General features: G+C 45.1%; 1 protein-coding gene across 1 annotated transcript; it reads right to left on the bottom strand.

Moving 5' to 3' along the window:
- Positions 1-13,969: 13,969 nt before the first annotated feature.
- On the bottom strand, positions 13,970-18,995 carry LOC118238540. The gene is given in 7 exon segments (XM_035441985.1): positions 13,970-14,126; positions 14,486-14,524; positions 14,527-17,256; positions 17,259-17,672; positions 17,675-18,104; positions 18,106-18,783; positions 18,786-18,995. Coding segments are annotated over 7 exon segments (4,635 nt in total). The 3' UTR covers positions 13,970-13,992.
- Between the last annotated feature and the right edge of the window lie 1,558 nt (positions 18,996-20,553).

Here is a 20,553-nt window from a genome sequence, read left to right on the forward strand (position 1 = left end):
TTTTGCCTGGCCGCCGGGCATTGGTGTCACACGCCTTTAGTTCCAGCACTCGGGAGGCAGAGGCTGGCGGATCTCTGTGAGTTCGAGGCCAGCCTGGTCTCCAGAGCGAGTGCCAGGATAGGCTCAAAAGCTACACAGAGAAACCCTGTCTCGAAAAACCAAAAAACAAAACCAAATACATCTTAAACACCAAAAACCTAGCAAATAACATTCCATATAGTGAATTCATGTGTTCTTCCTAGCTTCAATTCAGGATGCCATTTTTTTCTAAATATCTAATGGGTTTATAGTTAGTGCCGTAGGACAAAAAGAGAAAAATGTAAGAATTAAAATTCATCAGGGGTTAGGGTGTACCTCAGGGATAGAGAGTGTACTTAGCATGTATAGGGCTCTGGTTCAGTCCCCAGTACTGAAAGCTGGAGATGATGTAGGGAATTCAAAACATCTAAAAAGTTTCCTCTTCCTGCCCAAGCCTCCCCAAGTACTGGCATCATAGGTACTTGTCACCAGGGTTTGACAGATTTTTTTTGTTTTCTTGGTGTTGCTAGGGATTCAAACCCAGGGTGAATGTTAGGCAAACATGCTGTCACCAAGGTACATATGGAGCCTTTGTCTTTCTTTCTTTCTTTCTTTCTTTCTTTCTTTCTTTCTTTCTTTCTTTCTTTCTTTCTTTCTTTCTTTTTAAAGATTTATTTATTATGTATACAGTGTTCTGCCTGCATATATTCCTGCACAACAGAAGATGGCACCAGATCACATAACGGATGGTTGTGAGCCACCATTTGGTTGCTGGGAATTGAGCTCAGGACCTCTGGAAGAGCAACCAGTGCTCTTAACCTCTGAGCCATCTCTCCAGCCTGGAGCCTTTGTATGTCTATGTTGACATACAGAACTTGAAGTAGAAATATAAATTACAATAGTGTCTGGAAAATCTTAGGAATACACGTGACAAAAAGCTCTTGAAACTCAAACAATAAAAACTAAACACATTTTTGAGAGAAATTAATAAAGACAAATTGGGGGGGGCAGGGTAGATATGGTACTCATGGATGGAATACTTATGAAAATGTCAGGTCTCCACCCCCAAATGGCTTGTCAAGTCCAATACTTTCTTTTTTAATGGTAGGGACAGGGTAGAAGTTTTATGAAAAACTGGTTCAAAAATTTTAACTGCAGGAGACATAGAAAATAAAACAGTACATTTGTTGAGACACTACTGAAGTCAGAAGAGTGATTTTGGCATAAAAACAGACACATGTCTGAAATTGTGTGCCTTCCAGAAGCAAACCTGCGCTTTCTGGTTGCTTGGGTTTTGACAAAGGTATTGTGGACTGATGTCTTTGGGGCTGTGATCAGAACTAGCCAAACAACCCCGAGTCTGACCCTGAGTGGGGAGTGTGGATGAGGGAAAGCTAGCTATGCAACAGTGTTAAAGATGAGACAGAGACCTCTGGTTATGTCAGGAGGGCTATCAGTTTGATGCATGGGATCTAGGCAGTGAAAGAGACTGACTTCCTGTAAGTTGTCATTTGACCTCCACTTGTGTACTGTGGCATGTGTACACTTCCTTCTCCCATTACATACATAAGTGCACCACTACCACCAGAGATTTCTTTTATTGACACAAAAATTTTAAATCATAAAAAGCATCAATAGATACCAAAATTCACAGCTTTTATCTTCAACAAATGGTGCTGGCATAACTGGATGTCGACATGTAGAAGACTGCAGATAGATCCATATCTATCACCATGCGCAAAACTCAAGTCCAAATGGATCAAAGACCTCAACATAAAACCAACAACACTGAACCTCAAATAAGAGATAGCGGGAAGAAGCCTTGAACACATTGGCACAGGAGACCACTTCCTAAATATAACACCGGTAGCACAGACACTGAGAGCAACAATGAATAAATGGGACCTTCTGAAACTGAGAAGCTTCTGTAAAGCAAAGGACATGATCAATACGACAAAACATATAGAATGGGAAAAGATCTCTATCAACCCTACATCTGATAGAGGACTGATCTAAAAAATCTAGAAAGAACTCAAGAAACTAGACATCAAAAGACTAAGTAATCCAATAAAATTGGGGTACAGATCTAAAAAGAGTACTGTTACGATAACTTCCGGCCAGCCTGGTCCCAGTGCCTCACCAACCCCAAATAACACACAGAGACTCTATTAGTTACATTGCTGTTGGCTTCTTATTGGCTAGCTCTGTCTTAAGTATTAATCTATAACTACTAATATATGTATTTCTACAAGGTCATATCTTACTGAGAATGCCATACTCATGCGTCCTCTTCCTCCCAGGATCACATGGCAACTCCCTACTACATTTCCCAGAATCCTCCTCTCCTAGTCCTGCCTATCTTGCTTCCCTATTGGCCAACAGTATTGTATTCATCAACCAATAAGAGACATATTTACAGAATGACTTCCCCCATCATATCCTCTTTTCTGTCTAAATAAAAGGTTTTTTAACTTTACCATAGTCAAATTAATATAACAAATTATATATAACAGTTGTCAAGTAAGAACTATAGTTACAATATTTAATCCATTGACATTTAGCAAGATTTAAAGAAAATATTCTATCATCTATCTTTGTGAGTCTAAAGTCTTATATGCAACTTATTTTTTATCATCATAACTATAACTGTCTTCAACTCCATCGAAGACCACGGAAGGATAATATACACTCTAGAATTGACAGAGACAATTTGCTGCCTGGTCAGTCACCCAAAGTTCTTCTATAATGTTAGAGCATCCATCTTCAGCCCATAGGGCATAATGTGTCTGGCAGACTTCTCAGCAAAGCAGGAAATTTGAAACTGTCCAATCTGTATTGGCAGTTTATCATTCATTTTTCTGTGTGTCCTGCAGAATGTCTGGCAGACTTTTCCACGAAGCAGGAACCCTTCAGGACTGTTTTGTTTTGCAAGTTCAGCAGTTACTTTCCTGTAGGTCCTGCATGTCCAGTTTATCAAACAGTCCAGCAAGAGCAGTTTCTTGCCCAAATGGCTAATCTTGCCATGTTGAAGGCAAACTCCATATTGAGTTTCTTCGGTGCCCATCCTCCTTTCTGATGTAATTAGTGTGCCAGGAACAGTTTTGTCTCACTGTCATGAAAAACCCTAAACCATTTTAAATGCCATATTCTGAAGGTCTTTGAAAGGTTTGAAGAATGTCCATTTGAAATATTTCTTTATATCTAGAAAATGTAACATAAGTTTTACTATTTATGGTGACTATCATCTTACTTAGTTATACATTATATATTTTTTTCTGCACTATGTGGGCTACATTAGGAATGCTTGATTCAAAGGGAAAGACATTCTAGTGACTCAGCATCTTACTTGGTAACATGCAACACTGATGAGAGCTCCAGATGCCTTCTCCCCTTCAGTGTTTTTTTTTTTTTTCACCATTTTTTATTTAAATTAGAAACAAGATTGTTTTACATGTCAATCCCTGTTCCCTCTCCCTCCCCTTCTCCCCTGCCCCCCACTAACACCCTACCTCTCTCATACCATTTCTGTTCCTCAGGGAGAGTGAGGCCCTCCATGGGGAGGGGTTCTTCAGAGTCTGTCATATACTTTGGGATAGGGCCTAGACCCTCCCCCATGTTTAGTACTGATCTACTACAAGGGGGCCCATATATTTCCGAGGCCTCCTCACTGACACCCACATTCATGGGGTCTGGGTCAGTTCCATGCTGGTTTCCCAGCTATCAGTCTGAGGACCAAGAGCCAGCCCCCCCCCCCCCCCCGCTTGTTCAGGTCAGCTGTTTCTGTGAGTTTCACCAGCCTGGTTTTGACTCCTTTGCTTATCCCTCCTCCTCTTCTGAACTGGATTCCAGTTCAGTTCAGTGTTTAGCTGTGGGTATCTGCTTCTACTTCAATTGACAGCTGGATGAAGGCTGTAGGATGGCATATAAGTTAGCCGTCAATCTCATTATCAGGGGAGGGCATTTAAGGTAGCCTCTCCACTGTTGCTTAGATTGTTAGTTGGTCTCATCCTTGTAGATCTCTGGACATTTCCCTAGTGCCTGATTTCTCTTTAAACCTATAATGTCTCCCTCTCTTATGGTATCTCTTATTTTGCTCTCCTCTATTCTTCCCCCTACACAACCTTCCTGCTCCCTTATGTCTTCCTCACCCCTCCTCTTCTCCCCTTCTCATTCTCCTAGCTCCCTCTCCCCCCACCCCCCATGCTCCCATCTCTGGGGGACCATGTATGTCTCTCTTAGAGTCCTCCTTGTTTCCTGGCTTATCTGGCGGTGTGGATTGTAGGCTGGTAATCCTTTGCTCTATGTGTAAAATCCCTATATGAGTGAGTGCATACCATGTTTGTCTTTTTGTGACTGTGTTACCTTGCTCATTATGGTTTCTTCTAGTTCCATCCATTTGCCTGTGAATTTCAAGATTCCATTGTTTTTTTCCGCTGAGTACTACTCCATTGTGTAAATGTACCACATTTTCTCTATCCATTCTTCTGGTGAGGGGCATCTAGGTTGCTTCCAGGTTCTGGCTATTACAAACAATGCTGCCAGGAACATAGTTGAACAGATGTCCTTGTTGTATGAATGTGTTTCTTTTGGGCAGATGCCTAAGAGTGGAATTGCTGGATCTTGTGGTAGACTGATTCCCATTTTCCTGAGGAATTGCCATACTGATTTTCAAAGTGGCTGTAGGAGTTTGCACTCTCACCAGCAGTGGAGGAGTGTTCCCCCTTTTCCACATCCTCTCCAGCATAAACTGTCATTGCAAATCAAAACAACTCTGAGATGCCATCTTACTCCTGTCAGAATGGCTAAAATTAGAAACACCAATGATAACTTATACATTACATTTTTTTGCAGATTTTTTTAATTTGAATTAGAAACAATATTGTTTTACATGTCAATCCCAGTTCCCTCTCCCCCCCCACCTTCCCTACCACTCCCCCTCCAACTAAAACCCTACCTATCACATATCCTTTTTGCTCCCCAGGGAGGGTGAGGCCTTCCATAGGGGGTCATCAGAGTCTATCATATCCTTTGGGATAGGGCCTAGGTCTACCCCCATGTGTCTTGGCTCAGGGAGTATCCCTCTATGTGGGATGGGCTCCCAAAGTCCACTCCTATGCTAGGAATAAGTACTGATGTACTACAGGAGGTCCCATAGATTTCCAAGGTCTCCTCACTGACACCCACGTTCATGGGGTATCAGTCTGGGGGACCAAGAGCTCCCCATTGTTCAGGTCAGCTGTTTCTGTGGGTTTCAACGGAGCTGCATAAACATAATAGCTAAACAAGACGAGAAATATACATATAACACAATTGACCTTAAAGTTTTATAAACAAATGAAAATCATTAACAATACAAAGTATTCATTTCTGTATCATATTCCCTTTTTTTCCCCATAAAAAGAGATTGACTGTGATCATTACCATTTCTAACCAATCCCATTTAAATGAAAACACATTTATAAACAATATTTGGGAATGTGGGCTTTGTTTTCTCCTGCTGTTCAGGGGCAATGTCATGGAGATCCTAAGAAACCCAGAAATCCTGGGTGTAGTGGTCTGAAAGGCTGCCTTGTCCCAGCTGTTTGGAATGTTGGATCACCTGGGCCATTGCTTCAAGGGGTCTTGCTTCATCAAACCGTATTAGTCTGGAAGGAATCCACAGCTTTTCATTTTCTGTGGAAACACAAATAAAAATATCTTTTCCAAAGTAACATGTCCTTAAATTTTGAAGTCAAGACACCTTTAAAGTATATAAGCTGAATTAACCCAGCAGCATTTATAATTAAATACCCGTTAGCAGCTTTTGCTTTCTTCAGCAACCAAAAAATTCAAAGATAACACAATAACATACAGTATCCAGACTCTCTGTGTATTTTCCATCTTTACGTGGCTTTTTAATTTATTTATTATTAATACTCTATTTCTTTTACTTTTTGCTGTTGTGAGACAGTGTTTCTGTGTACTTTGGCTGCCCTTGAACTCACTCAGTACACCAGGCTGGTCTTGAACTCACAGAGATCTGCTTGCTTCTGTCTCTTGAGTGCTGGGATTAAAGGCATGTGCCACCACACCATGTACTCTATTTCTTTCTTGTTTTTTTTTTTTTAATCACTTTATCCTGTTTCCTTTTCTCTCCCAAGCCTACGAATATTTTAAACACACTGTAAACCTTTAGAGGTTTTTCTTCATCTGAATCTGTCTTTACTGTAAATCTTTACCTTTTTCTGACAACATGTCTTTTATCTGCTAAACAACATTGCTGTCTTCCCAACATGGCGGGGGTAAGTTTACCACCAGCACTGGGAGCTGTGCTCATGGCCTTGACTCTTAAACCTTTATGAATAAGAGCTAAATCTGTCTTGCAGTGTGCTGGTCATTGCTGCCTCCAGCTTCTCTTACACACCATTCAGTTGTTAGCAGGGCTTCTTAAAAGAGTCTTGCAGTTTTTTGCTGCTTATGTCGAGTCAGGAATACTCCTGTAAAGGAGCCTCGTCTTGCTTGTCTCTAGGAAAACAGAAACTGACCGAGAAAATCCTGCTACCAAGAAGCCATGCTTGTCTTTATTGTTTTGTTTTTAAAATCCCCTTTTAAGCTTTTGTTATTCTACATGGAAATTCCTGCCCCACATTGGGGGTGCCGTTATATAACATGAGTTTACTTTGGTCTGGCTAGATCCCACTGCCCTTCTCTGCCCCAAAGAAACATGCAAACATTATATTAGTTATAAATACTGTTGGTCTTTGGCTAAGGTTTCTTATTTCCTAGCTCAGCACTAATTATCTAGTAATCCATGTATTTCCATGTGGCCTTATCTTACTGGAGAAAAGATCCGGGCCTCTTAAACTCCTTTGGGGTCTACATTGCATCTGCTCAGCATCTCCGCAGAGAAGAGAGAGAAGAGAGCGATTTCCTGCTTGTCCCTGCTTATTTTCTGATTCTGCCTGCTACATCACTTCCTGCCTGGATCACATGGAGACCTCTTTACTACATTTCCCAGAATCCTCCTCTCCTAGTTCCACCTATCTTGCTTCCCTATTGGCCAACAAACAATAAGAGGGACACATTTATAGAATGACTTCCCCTATCAGAGTACTCTCAACAGAAGAATCTCAAATGGCTGAAAGACACTTAAGGAATTGCTCAACATCCTTAGTCGTTAGAGAAATGCAAATGAAAACAACTCTGAGATACCATATTACACCTGTCAGAATGACTAAAATCAAAAACTCAAATGACAGCTTGTACTGGAGAGGATGTTGAATAAAGGGAACACTCCTCCCCTGCTGGTGGGAGTGCAAACTTGTATAGCCACTTTGGAAATCAGTATGCCAGTTTCTCAGAAAACTGGAAATCGATTTACCTCAAGACTCAGCAATATTACTTTTAGGCATATACCCAAAGGATGTACATTCACACCACAAGAACACTTACCCGACTATGTTCCTAGCAGCATTATTTGTAATAGCCAGAACCTAGAATCAACCTAGATGCCCTGAACTGAAGAATGGATAAGGAAAATGTGGTACATTTACACAATGGAGTACTACTCCGCAGCAAAATGAATGACATCTTGAAATTCGGAGGCAAATGGATGGAACTAGAAAAAGACATCCCAAGTGAGGTAACCCAGACCCAGAAAGACAAATAAAATATGTACTCACTCATAAGTGGATATTAGTCATAAAGCAATGGACAACCAGCCTACAGGTCACGACCCCAGAGAACCTAGAGGACCCTAAGACAGACATACATAGATCTGTCTAGGAAGGGGCGATAGACAAGATCTCCTGAGTAAATTGGGAGGGGGAGGGGAGGGAAATGGGGGAAAATGTATAGCTTAATTTAAAAAAATGGCAAAAAAAAAGGACAGGAAGAAAATGCACAGTTTTTGCTTTTTAAAGTCAGTGCCGTTTTTCTATTTTAATTCATCCTGGTAAGAGATGAGGTAAACATTCAGCACACACACACACACACACACACACACACACACACACACACACACACACACACACACAGAGTTGTGTTGCCCAGAAGAACCCTAATGTGTTATCCTTATGCTATTCAAACATACTATTACCAACACCAAGTACACCAGCAGCCCCTTTCTCTAATAGTATCATAATTTCAGTGTATAGATATAAGAGAATTACCCATTGTATATATGAAATCATAAGACATTTGCTTGTAACTCAGGTAGTAAGCCAGGTCAGGGCCCTTTCATTCAAGTGTTTGCATCCATCCATCCATTATATAGGTGCCTGGACTCTAAGGCACAGGAATGGTTGCATAGCAATGAAGACAAAACCAAGGCTGGATAGTCTCCAACAGAAGCCATTGCATTTGGAATTCTGGGCGGGAAAGATGGCTCACTGGGTAAAGACTCCAGGCTGCTAAGCCTGATGACCCAAGCTCAATCTCTGGGACCCACATGGTGGAAAGAGAGAACCAACCCCCAAAAGTTGTCCTCTGATGTCCACATGCACACAGGGGTATGAGTGTGTACAAATGTGTACCAAATAAAATGTAATTCATGAAATTTAGAACTTTTAAGTTGTGATCTAGGTCATATATTATAGAAGATGGTGTTTCAAATGTTTGCAGATATTTCATTCTGTTTTATTGGGACAAGTAGGTTGTAATATAAAGACAAAGATAACACAAGACAAGTGGGGGGGGGCTAAGATCATGAGAAACTCAAACACAGACACACACACATAGAACCCATAAAAACTGAAAATTGGAAACCATGATATTCCAGCAAAAGACCAATAAGGGTTTTTTTTTCAATCCCAAGGAAAGCAATATGAGAAAAAAATATATATCCAAAAATACCTTTGAGTTCCTTTTGTATTCGCCATCTACTGCTGGACACTGCGCTGCCCATAAGTTGTACCCAGTGAGACTGTTGAAGAAACAAATTTTTCCTTTGTGAGTGGCTGTTAATTAGAAAGTTTCTTGGTTGGGGATTGGAACTCATGTTTACTTCCCTATCTCAGTGCTTGGACTCCCATACAGTTTGATCTGTGTAGGCCCAATGCATACTGCCACAGTCTCTGTGAGTTTATATATGTGCCAGTCCTGTTGTGACTGAAAGACACTGTTTCTTTGGTGTCTTCTGTCCCTTCTGGCTCGTAGAAATCTTTGCTCCACCTCTTTTTCTATAAAAGCCCCCTGAACCTTGAATGGAGGAATTTGATGAAGAAATCCCATATAGAACCAAGTGTTCTGAAGTCTTTCACTCTGCACATTGTCCAGCTGTGGGTCTTCTCATTAGTTCCCATCTACTGCAGGAAGAAGCTTCTCTGATGATAACTGCTGGAGCCTGGTCTATGGGTGAAGAGGTCACAGGAGGAAGGGTTGCTAAGAAACCTGACTATGGAATGTTTGCTGTCAGCTATTCTTGTTAGCCCAGGTTCTGCTTGTTTTTGGAAGCGGGGAGGTAGATGCCTGTCTGCTAATTGCTGGTGGTAAGGTTGTAAATATCACCCAGCCCAGGAGATAACTGACAGACACTGTGCTCTGTAACCCTATGCCCTGTCTTATCTCACTCAAATGTATCTGGCTTAAAATATATAGTTACTGCTTTACCCTGTACTTTGTATGATCTTAAATAACCATGGAGACTCTGAAATTTGTGGCCTTCAACCTTATGGTATGCTCCCCCCCTTTTTTTTCGATGCAAAAGCAATGAGTCTTTTATTGCAGTTGTTTAACGAGCTAACCCCATGTTAGTTTGGGCCTTTCATCCACCCACCACGACGGATGGCTGGGGAAAGACCCCGAGAAACCACGGGGCAGAGATCTTAGAGGACAGCATAAGGGGAGTGTCTAGGGGTATGCACAGGCTCAGGATTGGTGTGCCACCAGGCTTGGAGGACTTGCCCTGGGCTGATTGGTCAACTGGTTGTTATGGCTCGTAGGCCCACCCAGGGCAGTTGCTATGTTCTGTACGTCTCTGCTGTGCACTTGTCCGTAAAGTACACGCAGAGCCATAAAGCATAGCCCTGCTAGCTAACTTCTGTTTAGTTCCTTGCCACAAGGCAGGCATAGGACCTTAGTGACCAAGGCAAGGTCAGGCAAGCACATGTTAGGCTGTTATGGCTGCCAAAACGGGGAGCTGGTCCCGTCATTCCCTGCTTCTCGAAGTACCCATGAGAGGACTCAATCTTGAGTCCTGCCTGTTAGGGCCTCAAAGGGGTGTTAACAGGCCCTGCCATTAGATGGCCGATTTTTTCTGAGGTAGTGACATTGGCATCCCCTATGTAAGGGAGTTTCTTTTTGATTTAGCATTTCAACCAGAGAAAATGGACGATGTATTCTTTCCCATGCTACTTCCTGCTGACTTTGGGACACAGTTAGGGACCCAAGAAGGCTGAAATGCTAGTCAAAAGCAAAAAGGGAATTCAGGTAATGGGGAGGCAGCTGGTTGGCAGACTCTGTTGAAGAGACAGAGAGTGTCCACATCAGCTGGACTGGTTCACATCCACAGCAAGTCCAGGGCTTGCAGTCCCTCAGGGGCAGGCTGTAGTCAGCAACCGATACTCAGATGTGTCTGCCAGAAGCAGAAACCTGTTTAAGACATGTTTAAACTGGGAACAGAAGTTAAAACTTATTTACTGAAACCCACAGTGCAGAAAAAGTAGATATCTGGATATCTGTTTAAACAGCAGAAACATATTTATAACTTTGAGTCCTAGCAAAAACTACAGATTTGGGCTAGAAGCATGTACATTTCTCTTCTGTCCAGAGAGCCAGGTATGGGTTGGACAGAGGTGCCTTTGGCCTGATGAAAATCCCTTTAAGTTTATATTTAGATGACAACCAGAATAAACCTAAAAACCTTGAGCTTGTGACTGGACAGTAGGTAGTTACTACTATATTAGCTACCAAGCTGACTATAGTCTTGTGGATCTGACTGCCTGATGCTGCCAAGCTGACAACCATTAATATTTTAGAGATCTGAGAACGGTAAATTTTATACAGTTTCCAAATCTATTAAAGAGTGACAGGGGCCAGTCCCTATACAGTTACCCACCACACCCAAGTTTCTTTATTAGCATTGGAGGCAGAAGTCTCAAAGATCAGCAATCTTCGCCAGGCCTATAAGGTGAGAGTTTTCTTTCTCTCTCTGGAAGAGGGACATGGAAAAGACTGACCTTGTTTTGTCTAGGCAAAGAGGATGCAACCAATTTTCCAGTATCCAGCAGTTTTGTCCACATTCTGGGCCAGGTCCTGGCAGGCAGCAAGTGCTGCATCTGAGCATCTCGATCACTGGCCCTTAACAAGGGATTGGGGCGTCCCCTCAATCCCCTCCTCTAAATTCTTTTAGGCCTAATTACAGATTTTGATAGCGAACCCAACATAGGACCTTTACATTTACACCGTCAACAAAAACAGCAGACATGAAACACAAAACTGACACAGAACATACAGCTCAGGATCTGCCAAGCCAGCACTGAAAAGCAGGCAGGCAGACTGTGAATTGCAACAGATCAGATTTAAAAAAAAAAAAAAAAAAAAAACCTGCTTAACTGGTCAGTCACACAGCCTGTGTCCAATCTTCCAGGCTTCACAGAAACCATACAAAAACAAAGACAGAAAAAAGAAAGTTACCTTGTGTAACTCAACAAAAGGGGGTGTTGTGGTGGATTTTGGGGATCCTGAATGAGCCCCCAAATGTTGTGCCCAAATTCTGAACCTCCAAATCACCAACGGGCCTGTTTTGATGCAAAAGCAATGAGTATTTTATTGCAGTTGTTTAACGATCTAATCCCATTAGCTTGGGCCTTTCATTCACCCACCATGGTGGATGGCTGGGGAAAGACAATGGTATGCCCCTTTTAAAGTTTCTCATTTTGGCTGGTTGGCATCTCATTTCCCTGCCATGGAGTGAGATCCAAGCTGGCCAGCTTGAACAGTAAAAAGAAACCTTTTGCTTTTGCATCAGAAGTGTCAACTCCTTGGGTTAGTCTCTGGGATTCTGAAAACCTGGCACAACAAGAGTTCTACTGCTGTGAAGAGCACCATGAATGTAGATGGATTTTTCTTTGGGCTGCCAGCTCTCTCTGTCTCTCTCTCTCACACACAAAATGACACGGAGACTTATTAATTATGAAAGCTTGGCTTTAGCTTAGGCTTGTCCCGTTATCTCTTATAGCTTAAATTAACCCATATTTTTAAATCTACATACTTTTATGTAGCTTGGTTACGTTTATTCTGTATTACCCATCCTGCTTCCTCAACGTCTGGCTGGCAACTGTCTTTCTTCTCAGATCTCTCTCTGGCCAGAAGTTCTGCCTATACCTCCTGCCTATACCTATTGACCGTTCAGCTCTTTATTAAACCAATCACAGTGACACATCTTCACACAGTGTAAAGGACTATTCCACAACACATGACCACAGCAACACTTATAAAGGAAAACATTTCATTGAAGTGGCAGCTTACAGTTCCAGAGGTTCAGCCCACAATCACGGAGGAGAGCATGGCTGCATGCAGACAGACACGGTGCTGGCTGCATCTTGACCAGAAGGCAACAGGAAGTGGCCTGTTAAACTGAGAGAAGCTTCAGCAAGAGACCTCAAAGCCTACCTACCCTGGCCAGCAGGACAGCAATGAGAAACTGAACCTCAAAAGACCTGGAATGAATAGGGAGGGACAAGAGACAACGAGAACGACAGCAAGACAGGATTTCTGATCAAGCTGCAAAAATTTTATTTTTCTCACAGACCTTACAGCGGGGAAAGCTTGGTGGGGCAGGGATTCCTCAGGGAGAGGTCTTTGCCTGGTATGTGTGAGTCCTTGAAGGTAGACAGGATAACAGGGAGGGCCAGCAGAGAGGTACAAATAAAGCCTCGAGTTCTGTAGAGCCCATAATTTCTATTGCCTTTTAGATGTCAGCTAATGGCTGCTAGATATCCTGGCCTAGGTGGAGAATGGCTCCTATTCTAAATAACAATAGCCCTGGGCCAGGGTGAGTCTACAGCCTCCCTGAAGGCCACGAGATGTGCTGGTGTTGAGTGCCTGAGGGCTTGAATATGTGCTGAAAAGGAGTATCTCTCGGATTAAGGGAAATATTTGCCATCAGCTCTTTATACATGACAACAGATGTCTTCTGCCATTGCTCCCACCTTTGGATGGTTACTTAAGATGATCTATCAATAAACTGTGGCCTTCAGTATTAACCTCCTGATAGCCCTCCTGATATGACCAGATGTCTCTGTCTCATCTTTAATGTCACTGAAGAGTTAACCTTCCCTCATCCACTCTCCTCCACTCAGGGTCGAACCCGAGGCTGTTTGGCTGGTTTTGATCACAGCCCCAAAGACATCAGTTCCTGATAAATGGCCCCTGCAATGTGGGGCTAATACAGACCTGACCTGATACATATTTTTATGCATTTATTTTGTATGTATATATGTGGGCACACCTGTGTGGTGACACACTAGTGGAGGTCAGACGACAACTTGTAGGAGGGAGGATCAAACTCCAATTGTCAAGCAGCTGAGGCACCTCCTTACCTTGGTAAGGATTAGTTATCCTTATCCAGAAATAGACTTTTTCATGCCAAACCACCCAGGACTCCTAATATACAATGTGCTAGATGGTGTGTCTTGAGCTGCCTTCTTTCCCAGGCTACTGCTGTAATCTTAATCCACAAGGATGGCCATCTGTAGAAGTCCAGCATTTTCTTAGGAGCTATTTTTCTTACAGTGTAGGTGAAAGACCCCCGAAGGGAGACCCTCGCTCAAATCTCGGGAATAGAGCGCACCCAGTGAGGCACCGAGTTGCGGCGAAGGCGCAACTTAAGAGGATTATCACTGGCGGCCACTGTCCAATTATTTTTGCGGTTGTTTTCATTTTTGACTGGGTGCCCTTTTTATGTGGGAAGCGTGGATCCAGGCAGCAATCCCGTCTACCTTTACTGCCGTGGGCGTGGTCAGCAGCACTAGGTAGGGTCCTTTCCACCGAGGCTCAAGTGTGCCAGCACGATGTCGTCTGACCAAGACTGAGTCTCCGACCTGGAATCGGTGGGGCACCTCGGTGGTCCCTGGAGTGTAGGCTTCTTTGATCTGATCCCAGATCTGTGTTTTGACAACTTCTAAGGCCTTTAAGTGGGTAAACAGAGCAGAGGAGGAGGGAGAGTGAGTGCAAGGATCCAATATCCCACCTGACTCAGTCGAGGGGGGCGGTCCCCCATGTAGGATTTCGTAAGGGTTAAGGCCGAAAGTCCAGGTGTGTTTCGGACCCTAAGGAGCGCAAAGGGGAGGAGGGTCACCCAGTCTTTGCTGCCGGTCTCAATAGCCAATTTAGTAAGGGTCTCTTTTAGGGTTCTATTCATTCTTTCTACCTGTCCTGAGCTCTGGGGTCTGTAAGCGCAATATAATTTCCAATTAGTCCCCAGTTGGGTGGCCAACTCCTGACTTACCTGGGCAACAAAAGCCGGCCCCTTGTCTGAACCAATTACCTTGGGGATCCCAAACCTGGGCAGGATTTCTTCCAGTATCTTCTTGGTTACCATTTGAGCAGTTTCGGACTTCGTGGGAAAGGCTTCCACCCATCCTGAAAAAGTGTCTATAAAAACTAGAAGGTACTTATTACCATATTTTCCTGGCTTAATTTCAGTGAAGTCTACCTCCCAATAAATTCCCGGCCGATCTCCCCTCATTCTTTTTCCGGGTTCTTTGAACGGTCGGGCAGCATTGGTCAAGGTGCAGGCTTGACATGACTCTGTTACTTCTTTTATTATTGTATTTAATCCTAGAACATAATATTTAGAACCTTTGATTAATTGCTTAAGTTTTTCGTTTCCAAGATGAGTCAGCTGGTGTATTCGTCTCACATAGTCTTGTCCTTCTTTAGAGGGTAGAATGATTCTTCCATCTTTGGTTTTTGCCAGTTCACCGAAACTGAACATCCGAGCTTTTCTTGCACGGGTCATATCTTTGATTAAATCATAATCTTTATAGGGATAGACGAAGCTGGGATGGATGACGCTGGCTTGTGGGGGTTCTGGCGGGGTTCCAGTTTCTTCCGCCAGCACTACCGCTCCCTGGGCAGCTTGCTTTGCTGTTAGATCAGCCATCTGGTTCCCCTTTGTGACTGGGTCAGCCCCCTTCTGGTGTCCCAGGCAGTGGACGATGGCTAATTTTTGTGGAAGATGTATGGCTTCTAGGAGGGCCAGGATTTCTTCTTTGTTTTTAACGTCTCTTCCTGCTGAGGTGAGTAAGCCCCTCTGTCTGTAAATGGCTCCATGAATGTGAGCCGTGGCGAAGGCATAGCGGCTGTCGGTGTAAATGTTGATAGCCTTACCTTCTGCCAGACGCAGAGCTTGAGTCAATGCCAGGAGCTCAGCTTTTTGAGCCGAGGTTCCTTCTGGGAGACTGCTAGCCCAAATTACCTGCTTTCCATCCACCACCGCCGCTCCCGCCCTTCTTTTACCTTCTACCACAAAGCTGCTGCCGTCTGTATACCAGTTTGTCACACCCGGCCAAGGTTGGTCGGTCAGGTCCTTCCTGGTCCCGGTCTCTTCAGCCAGGACGTCAGTGCACCGGTGCACTGGGGTAGAGTCCTTCGCTTCGGGGAGCAGGGTGGCTGGGTTAAGAATAGCAGGAGGAGCGAAGGTTATCCGATCATTTAACAACAAGCTCTGGTAATGTGTCATCTGGGCGTTTGTCATCCAGCCGTCAGGCGGCTGCCGCACAATTCTTTCTAAAGCATGTGGTGCGATTACAGTCATATGCTGACCCAGGGTAAGCTTATCAGCGTCTTTTACAAGTAAGGCTACTGCAGCAATGGCTTTCAAGCAAGAGGGCCACCCGCTGGCAATGGGGTCTAGCTTTTTAGATAGGTAGGCCACCGGCCGCTTCCAGGGCCCCAGGGCCTGAGTCAGAACTCCACGGGCTACTCCAGCCCGTTCGTCAACATATAGAGTGAAAGGCTTAGTCAGGTCTGGCAGGGTCAACTCGGGAGCTGTGAGCAGGGCAGTCTTTATTTTATCGAAGGCCCTTTGGTGCTCCTCCGTCCAGGTGAATGGGACTTTTTCTTTAGTGAGTGGGTACAGAGGGGCTGCCAGGGTGGCGAACCCCGGTATCCAGAGTCTACAGAAACCCGCAGTTCCCAAAAACTCACGTACTTGTCTCGGAGTGGTGGGGGTCGGGATCTGCATCACAGTCTTCTTCCGTGCTTCAGTGAGCCACCGCTTTCCTTCTCGGAGAGTGTATCCTAGGTAGGTCACTTCCGAGCGGCATAACTGGGCTTTCTTGGCGGACACCCGGTACCCCAACTCACCCAATTCCTTTAGGAGCTTTCTGGTCCCGTCGAGGCACAGTTCCTGGGTCGAGGCTGCGAGCAGTAAATCGTCTACATACTGCAAGAGAGAAATCTGGGGGTTCCGTGCCCTGAAGGGTGCAAGGTCACGGTGGAGTGCTTCATCGAAAAGAGTCGGTGAATTTTTGAACCCCTGTGGCAACCTAGTCCAGGTCAGTTGACCCGTATGTCCTCCTTCGGGATCTCGCCATTCGAAAGCGAATAGGGGTTGGCTATTCGGATGTAACCTGAGACACAAAAAGGCATCTTTCAAATCCAGAACAGTGTACCAGGATCGTTCAGGCGGTAAGGAACTCAGCAAGTTGTAAGGGTTGGACACGGTTGGGTGAATGTCCTGTACTCGTTTATTGACTTCTCTCAAGTCCTGGACAGGTCGATAATCATTGGTTCCAGGCTTACGTACCGGCAGGAGGGGGGTATTCCAAGGGGACCGGCAGGGAATCAGTATACCTTGTTGTAACAGTCTCTGGATATGTGGTCGAATGCCTTCTTTAGCCCCTTGAGTCATGGGGTACTGTCTGACTGATACGGGGGTGGCAGCCGCTTTTAGTTCCACTATAACCGGTGGTATTTGCTTAGCCAGCCCCATTCCAGTCCGCTCTGCCCAAACCTCTGGAAAAGCTGTCAGCCATTCTTTAGGGGGCAAAACCCCAGTTTTGGGTTCATGGAGGCGATATTCTTCTTCTAGACTTAGAACTAAGCATGTTGTAGGGGCTTCCCCCCAGGTGACTTCTGGTCCCTTCGGGGTGAACTGGACCTGAGCCTTTAATTTGGTCAACAAGTCCCTTCCCAGAAGGGGCGCAGGGCACTCAGGAATCACAAGGAAAGAGTGAGTTACTTGGCTTTTTCCAATTTCTAAACTTCTTTCGGTTGTCCAAGGGTAAAGTTTGCTCCCAGTCGCCCCCATGACCAGGGTTTTTTTTCCGATCCTAACGGCCCTAAAGGTTTAGTCAAAACTGAGTGTTCCGCCCCCCTATATACTAAGAAATTAATGGGGTTTCCCCCCACAGAGAGAGTTACCCTAGGCTCGGGGAGGGGGACCGAGCCCCGACTCCCCTAATCTTCCTCGAGGGCCAACATCTTGGGGCCCTTTTGTTTCTTTCGGGGGCAATCTCTGGCCCAGTGTCCGTTTTCTTTACAGTATGCACATTGGTCTTTTTCAAGTTGCAGTCTCTGTCCTCCCGGGGGTCTTCTTGCCCTGTTGCCCAGGTAACCTGACTGTCCTCTTTCTGACCGTTCTCCGCCTACTACTGCGGCCAAAATCTTAGTTAAATTCCTCTCCTGGCGGCGATCCTGCCGATTCTCCCTCTCTTCTGCCTCCTTTTTTTTTTTTCTTGTTTTTCTTCCTCGGTCTCTCTCTTGTGATACACTTTCTCTGCCTCTTTTACTAAATCCTGCAATGTATAATCCTGGAGCCCCTCTAATCTTTGCAACTTTTTCTTGATATCCGAGGCCAACTGTCCTATAAAAGCCATGGCTACAGCCGCCTGCTGTCCCTCCGAGGAGGGATCAAATGGAGTATGTCTCCTATATGCCTCCATCAGTTGTTCTAAGAAGACAGAGGGTGGCTCTACTGGACCCTGTAAGATTTCTCTTACCTTTGCCAAATTGGTGGGTCGCCGCGCGGCCCCCTTGAGACCTGCCACTAGAGCCCAGCGGTAGACCGTGAGACGCCCCCTACCTTCCGCAGAGTTGTAATCCCAGTCAGGGCGGACCAAGGGAAAAGAGGCATCTATGAGATTAGGGAGATTGGTGGGGGGTCCCATCTGGTCCTGGAACATTCTTTCTGGCCTCTAGAAGGATCCTGTCTCTTTCTTCAGTCGTAAAGAGGACCTGCAAGAGCTGTTGACAGTCATCCCAAGTGGGCTGATGAGAATACATCAGGGACTCGAGGAGTCCCATCAAGCCTGAGGGGTTCTCTGAAAAGGAGGGGTGGTTAGTTTTCCAGTTGTACATATCCGCTGACGAAAACGGCCAATACTGCAGGGGGACTAATTCCCCTGGAGCTGGGGCGGGGTCCATAAGCTCGTAATGGTAGCTCAACGGTGGAATCAGGTCCCACGCCAGATCCCTCTGGGCTGCGGCCCGGCGGCTTTGAGTCCCGGCCTCGGGCCCTATTTCGGAGGCCGGCTGGGAGTCCGTTGGGACCTGTGGGGCTGCATGAGAAACGGGTTGAGGATATGGGGGAGGAGGGTGGTCAAGGAGGGAGACATCATCAATTTCAGGATAGATCTGCGGAGGAGCTGTTGGAGCGGGCGCCGGCGAATCTGAAGGAGGCACTTTCCGTGCCTCCACGGCAACTGTCGCAGTCCCTATTCCCGATGTTCAAGGCTTCATCCAGGGTGGCGGGTTTTGGACTAGGTCCTGCCACACGATATTGTATGGAACCTGATCAGGGTGTCCCCTTGTGGCCTGAAAAATAATTCGCTTGACAGCGTATTATTTTTAATAATATTTTTAATAAATCTAACAGATAGATTAAAAGTTCCCCCTGAAGGCCATCCTACACCGAAACTTGGCCATTCGGAAGAACAAAAAGTCCACCAAGGTCCTTTTCTGACCTCGACAGAAAGATTATGAGCCCGAGTCTTAACGTCCGTCCAGTGGTCCAGGGTCAGTGTTAGTGGGGTCGTCACAGTCTGTCCCATGTCTACCTCTATTACATACACGATAAAAACAATCACCACGACAGAAAGACAAGGAAGCAAAGCGAGCTGTCGACCTCGAGTCGACCAGTAATTCTGAAAGGAATCAGGCGGCCGGGAAATGGCCCTATGACATAGATCGTCAAGGAGAAAACTTATCTCCCGACCTTCTCCGTGGAGGTCCACCAGGCGTCCCTGGTCCTCCTCCTGTCCTCCCGGGACGTCTCCCAGGGCGAACAAACGGTGGACACCTGGACACGTCTATCCCCGTCCACTCCGCTCCTCCCCCTGGAGAGTGGCCTCTAAAGAGCATTTGCGAAAACGTAACTGTGATCGCACCAGATTTTTGAACAGGCCACAAACAAAGAGTCACAACAGAACAAAAATTCTTACCTCCAAGTGGGTCTAGGACCCCTGGGTGGTTGTGCAAATCCCGGACGAGCCCCCAAATGAAAGACCTCCCGAAGGGAGACCCTCGCTCAAATCTCGGGAATAGCGCACACCCAGTGAGGCACCGAGACCGGACTTGCTGCAATCACACGAGGAAGTTTATTGAAAAAGGAATTGAATGAGATCTCAAGCCAGCATGCTGGGGTCGAGGCTCAGAGGAGTTCGACCCTGACCCAAACTTGTGACAAGCTTATAAAGGCAAAAACCATAAAGGAGGGGAGGGGGACTAGGGAGGAAATAGAGGAAGCCCAAAGTTACACATTCACTCATAAAGGCAAAAACCACAAAGGAGGAGGGGAGGACCAGGGAGGAAATAGGGGAAGCCCAAAGTTACACATTTACTCATCAGTTAAACTATGTGGACACACCTGGGGTGTTTGAACTTTTCACAGAGGTCGTTGAGACATCCTGTGGTTATTCCAGGAGCGTTTTTTTTTTTTTTTTTTTTTTTTTTTTTTTTTTTATGAGAGTTCCAGGAGCGGCCACCTGCAGGGAGGGAGCCCCCAAGGTGACAAGCCCATGTTCTTATAGACAGGTAGTAATTTTTACTCTTCATAGGTACAGGGGAACCTAGGCCACGTGTAGCTACTCCAGTGAGACCTTCATCTCCATGCAGAATGGAAGCCTGTATTCCCCAGTCTGGCTCTGTTGTTCCAATGTGGTCTGAGGTCATTCTGCTGAGTTCCCAGAATGGAATGCTTCTTTTTCTGATTAGCCCTACATACGAGGCTGAAGATTGACTATTACTCCTTCTCACAGGCAGTTTTGAGTTTCTGGTCATAGGTGCTGCAAATTGAACTGAGGTTCTCGGGAAGGACAGGATGTGCAATGAGCAATGTCTTCAGCCCCTTCAATGGCACTTCTTTCTTTGAGCACAAAGCTATGTCTAATGTGCAATTCCTACACTAGAATATCTGGGTCTACTTGCCTCCAAAGTTTTGCTTCAAGTCATAAAACAAAACAAAACAAAACAATTCTTCACCATTCAAACTATTGCAAAAGCATCAAACCATCACTAGAAAGTTTAATCCACATATGTGCACAGTCATCTGCAGAAATCACGCTGTGAGATTTTAGTATAGACACTCTGGACTAAAGCTCAGATCTGTAC

The sequence above is a fragment of the Cricetulus griseus genome, chromosome 3, assembly GCF_003668045.3.
Source record: "Cricetulus griseus strain 17A/GY chromosome 3, alternate assembly CriGri-PICRH-1.0, whole genome shotgun sequence".
Taxonomy (NCBI): Eukaryota; Metazoa; Chordata; class Mammalia; order Rodentia; family Cricetidae; genus Cricetulus; species Cricetulus griseus.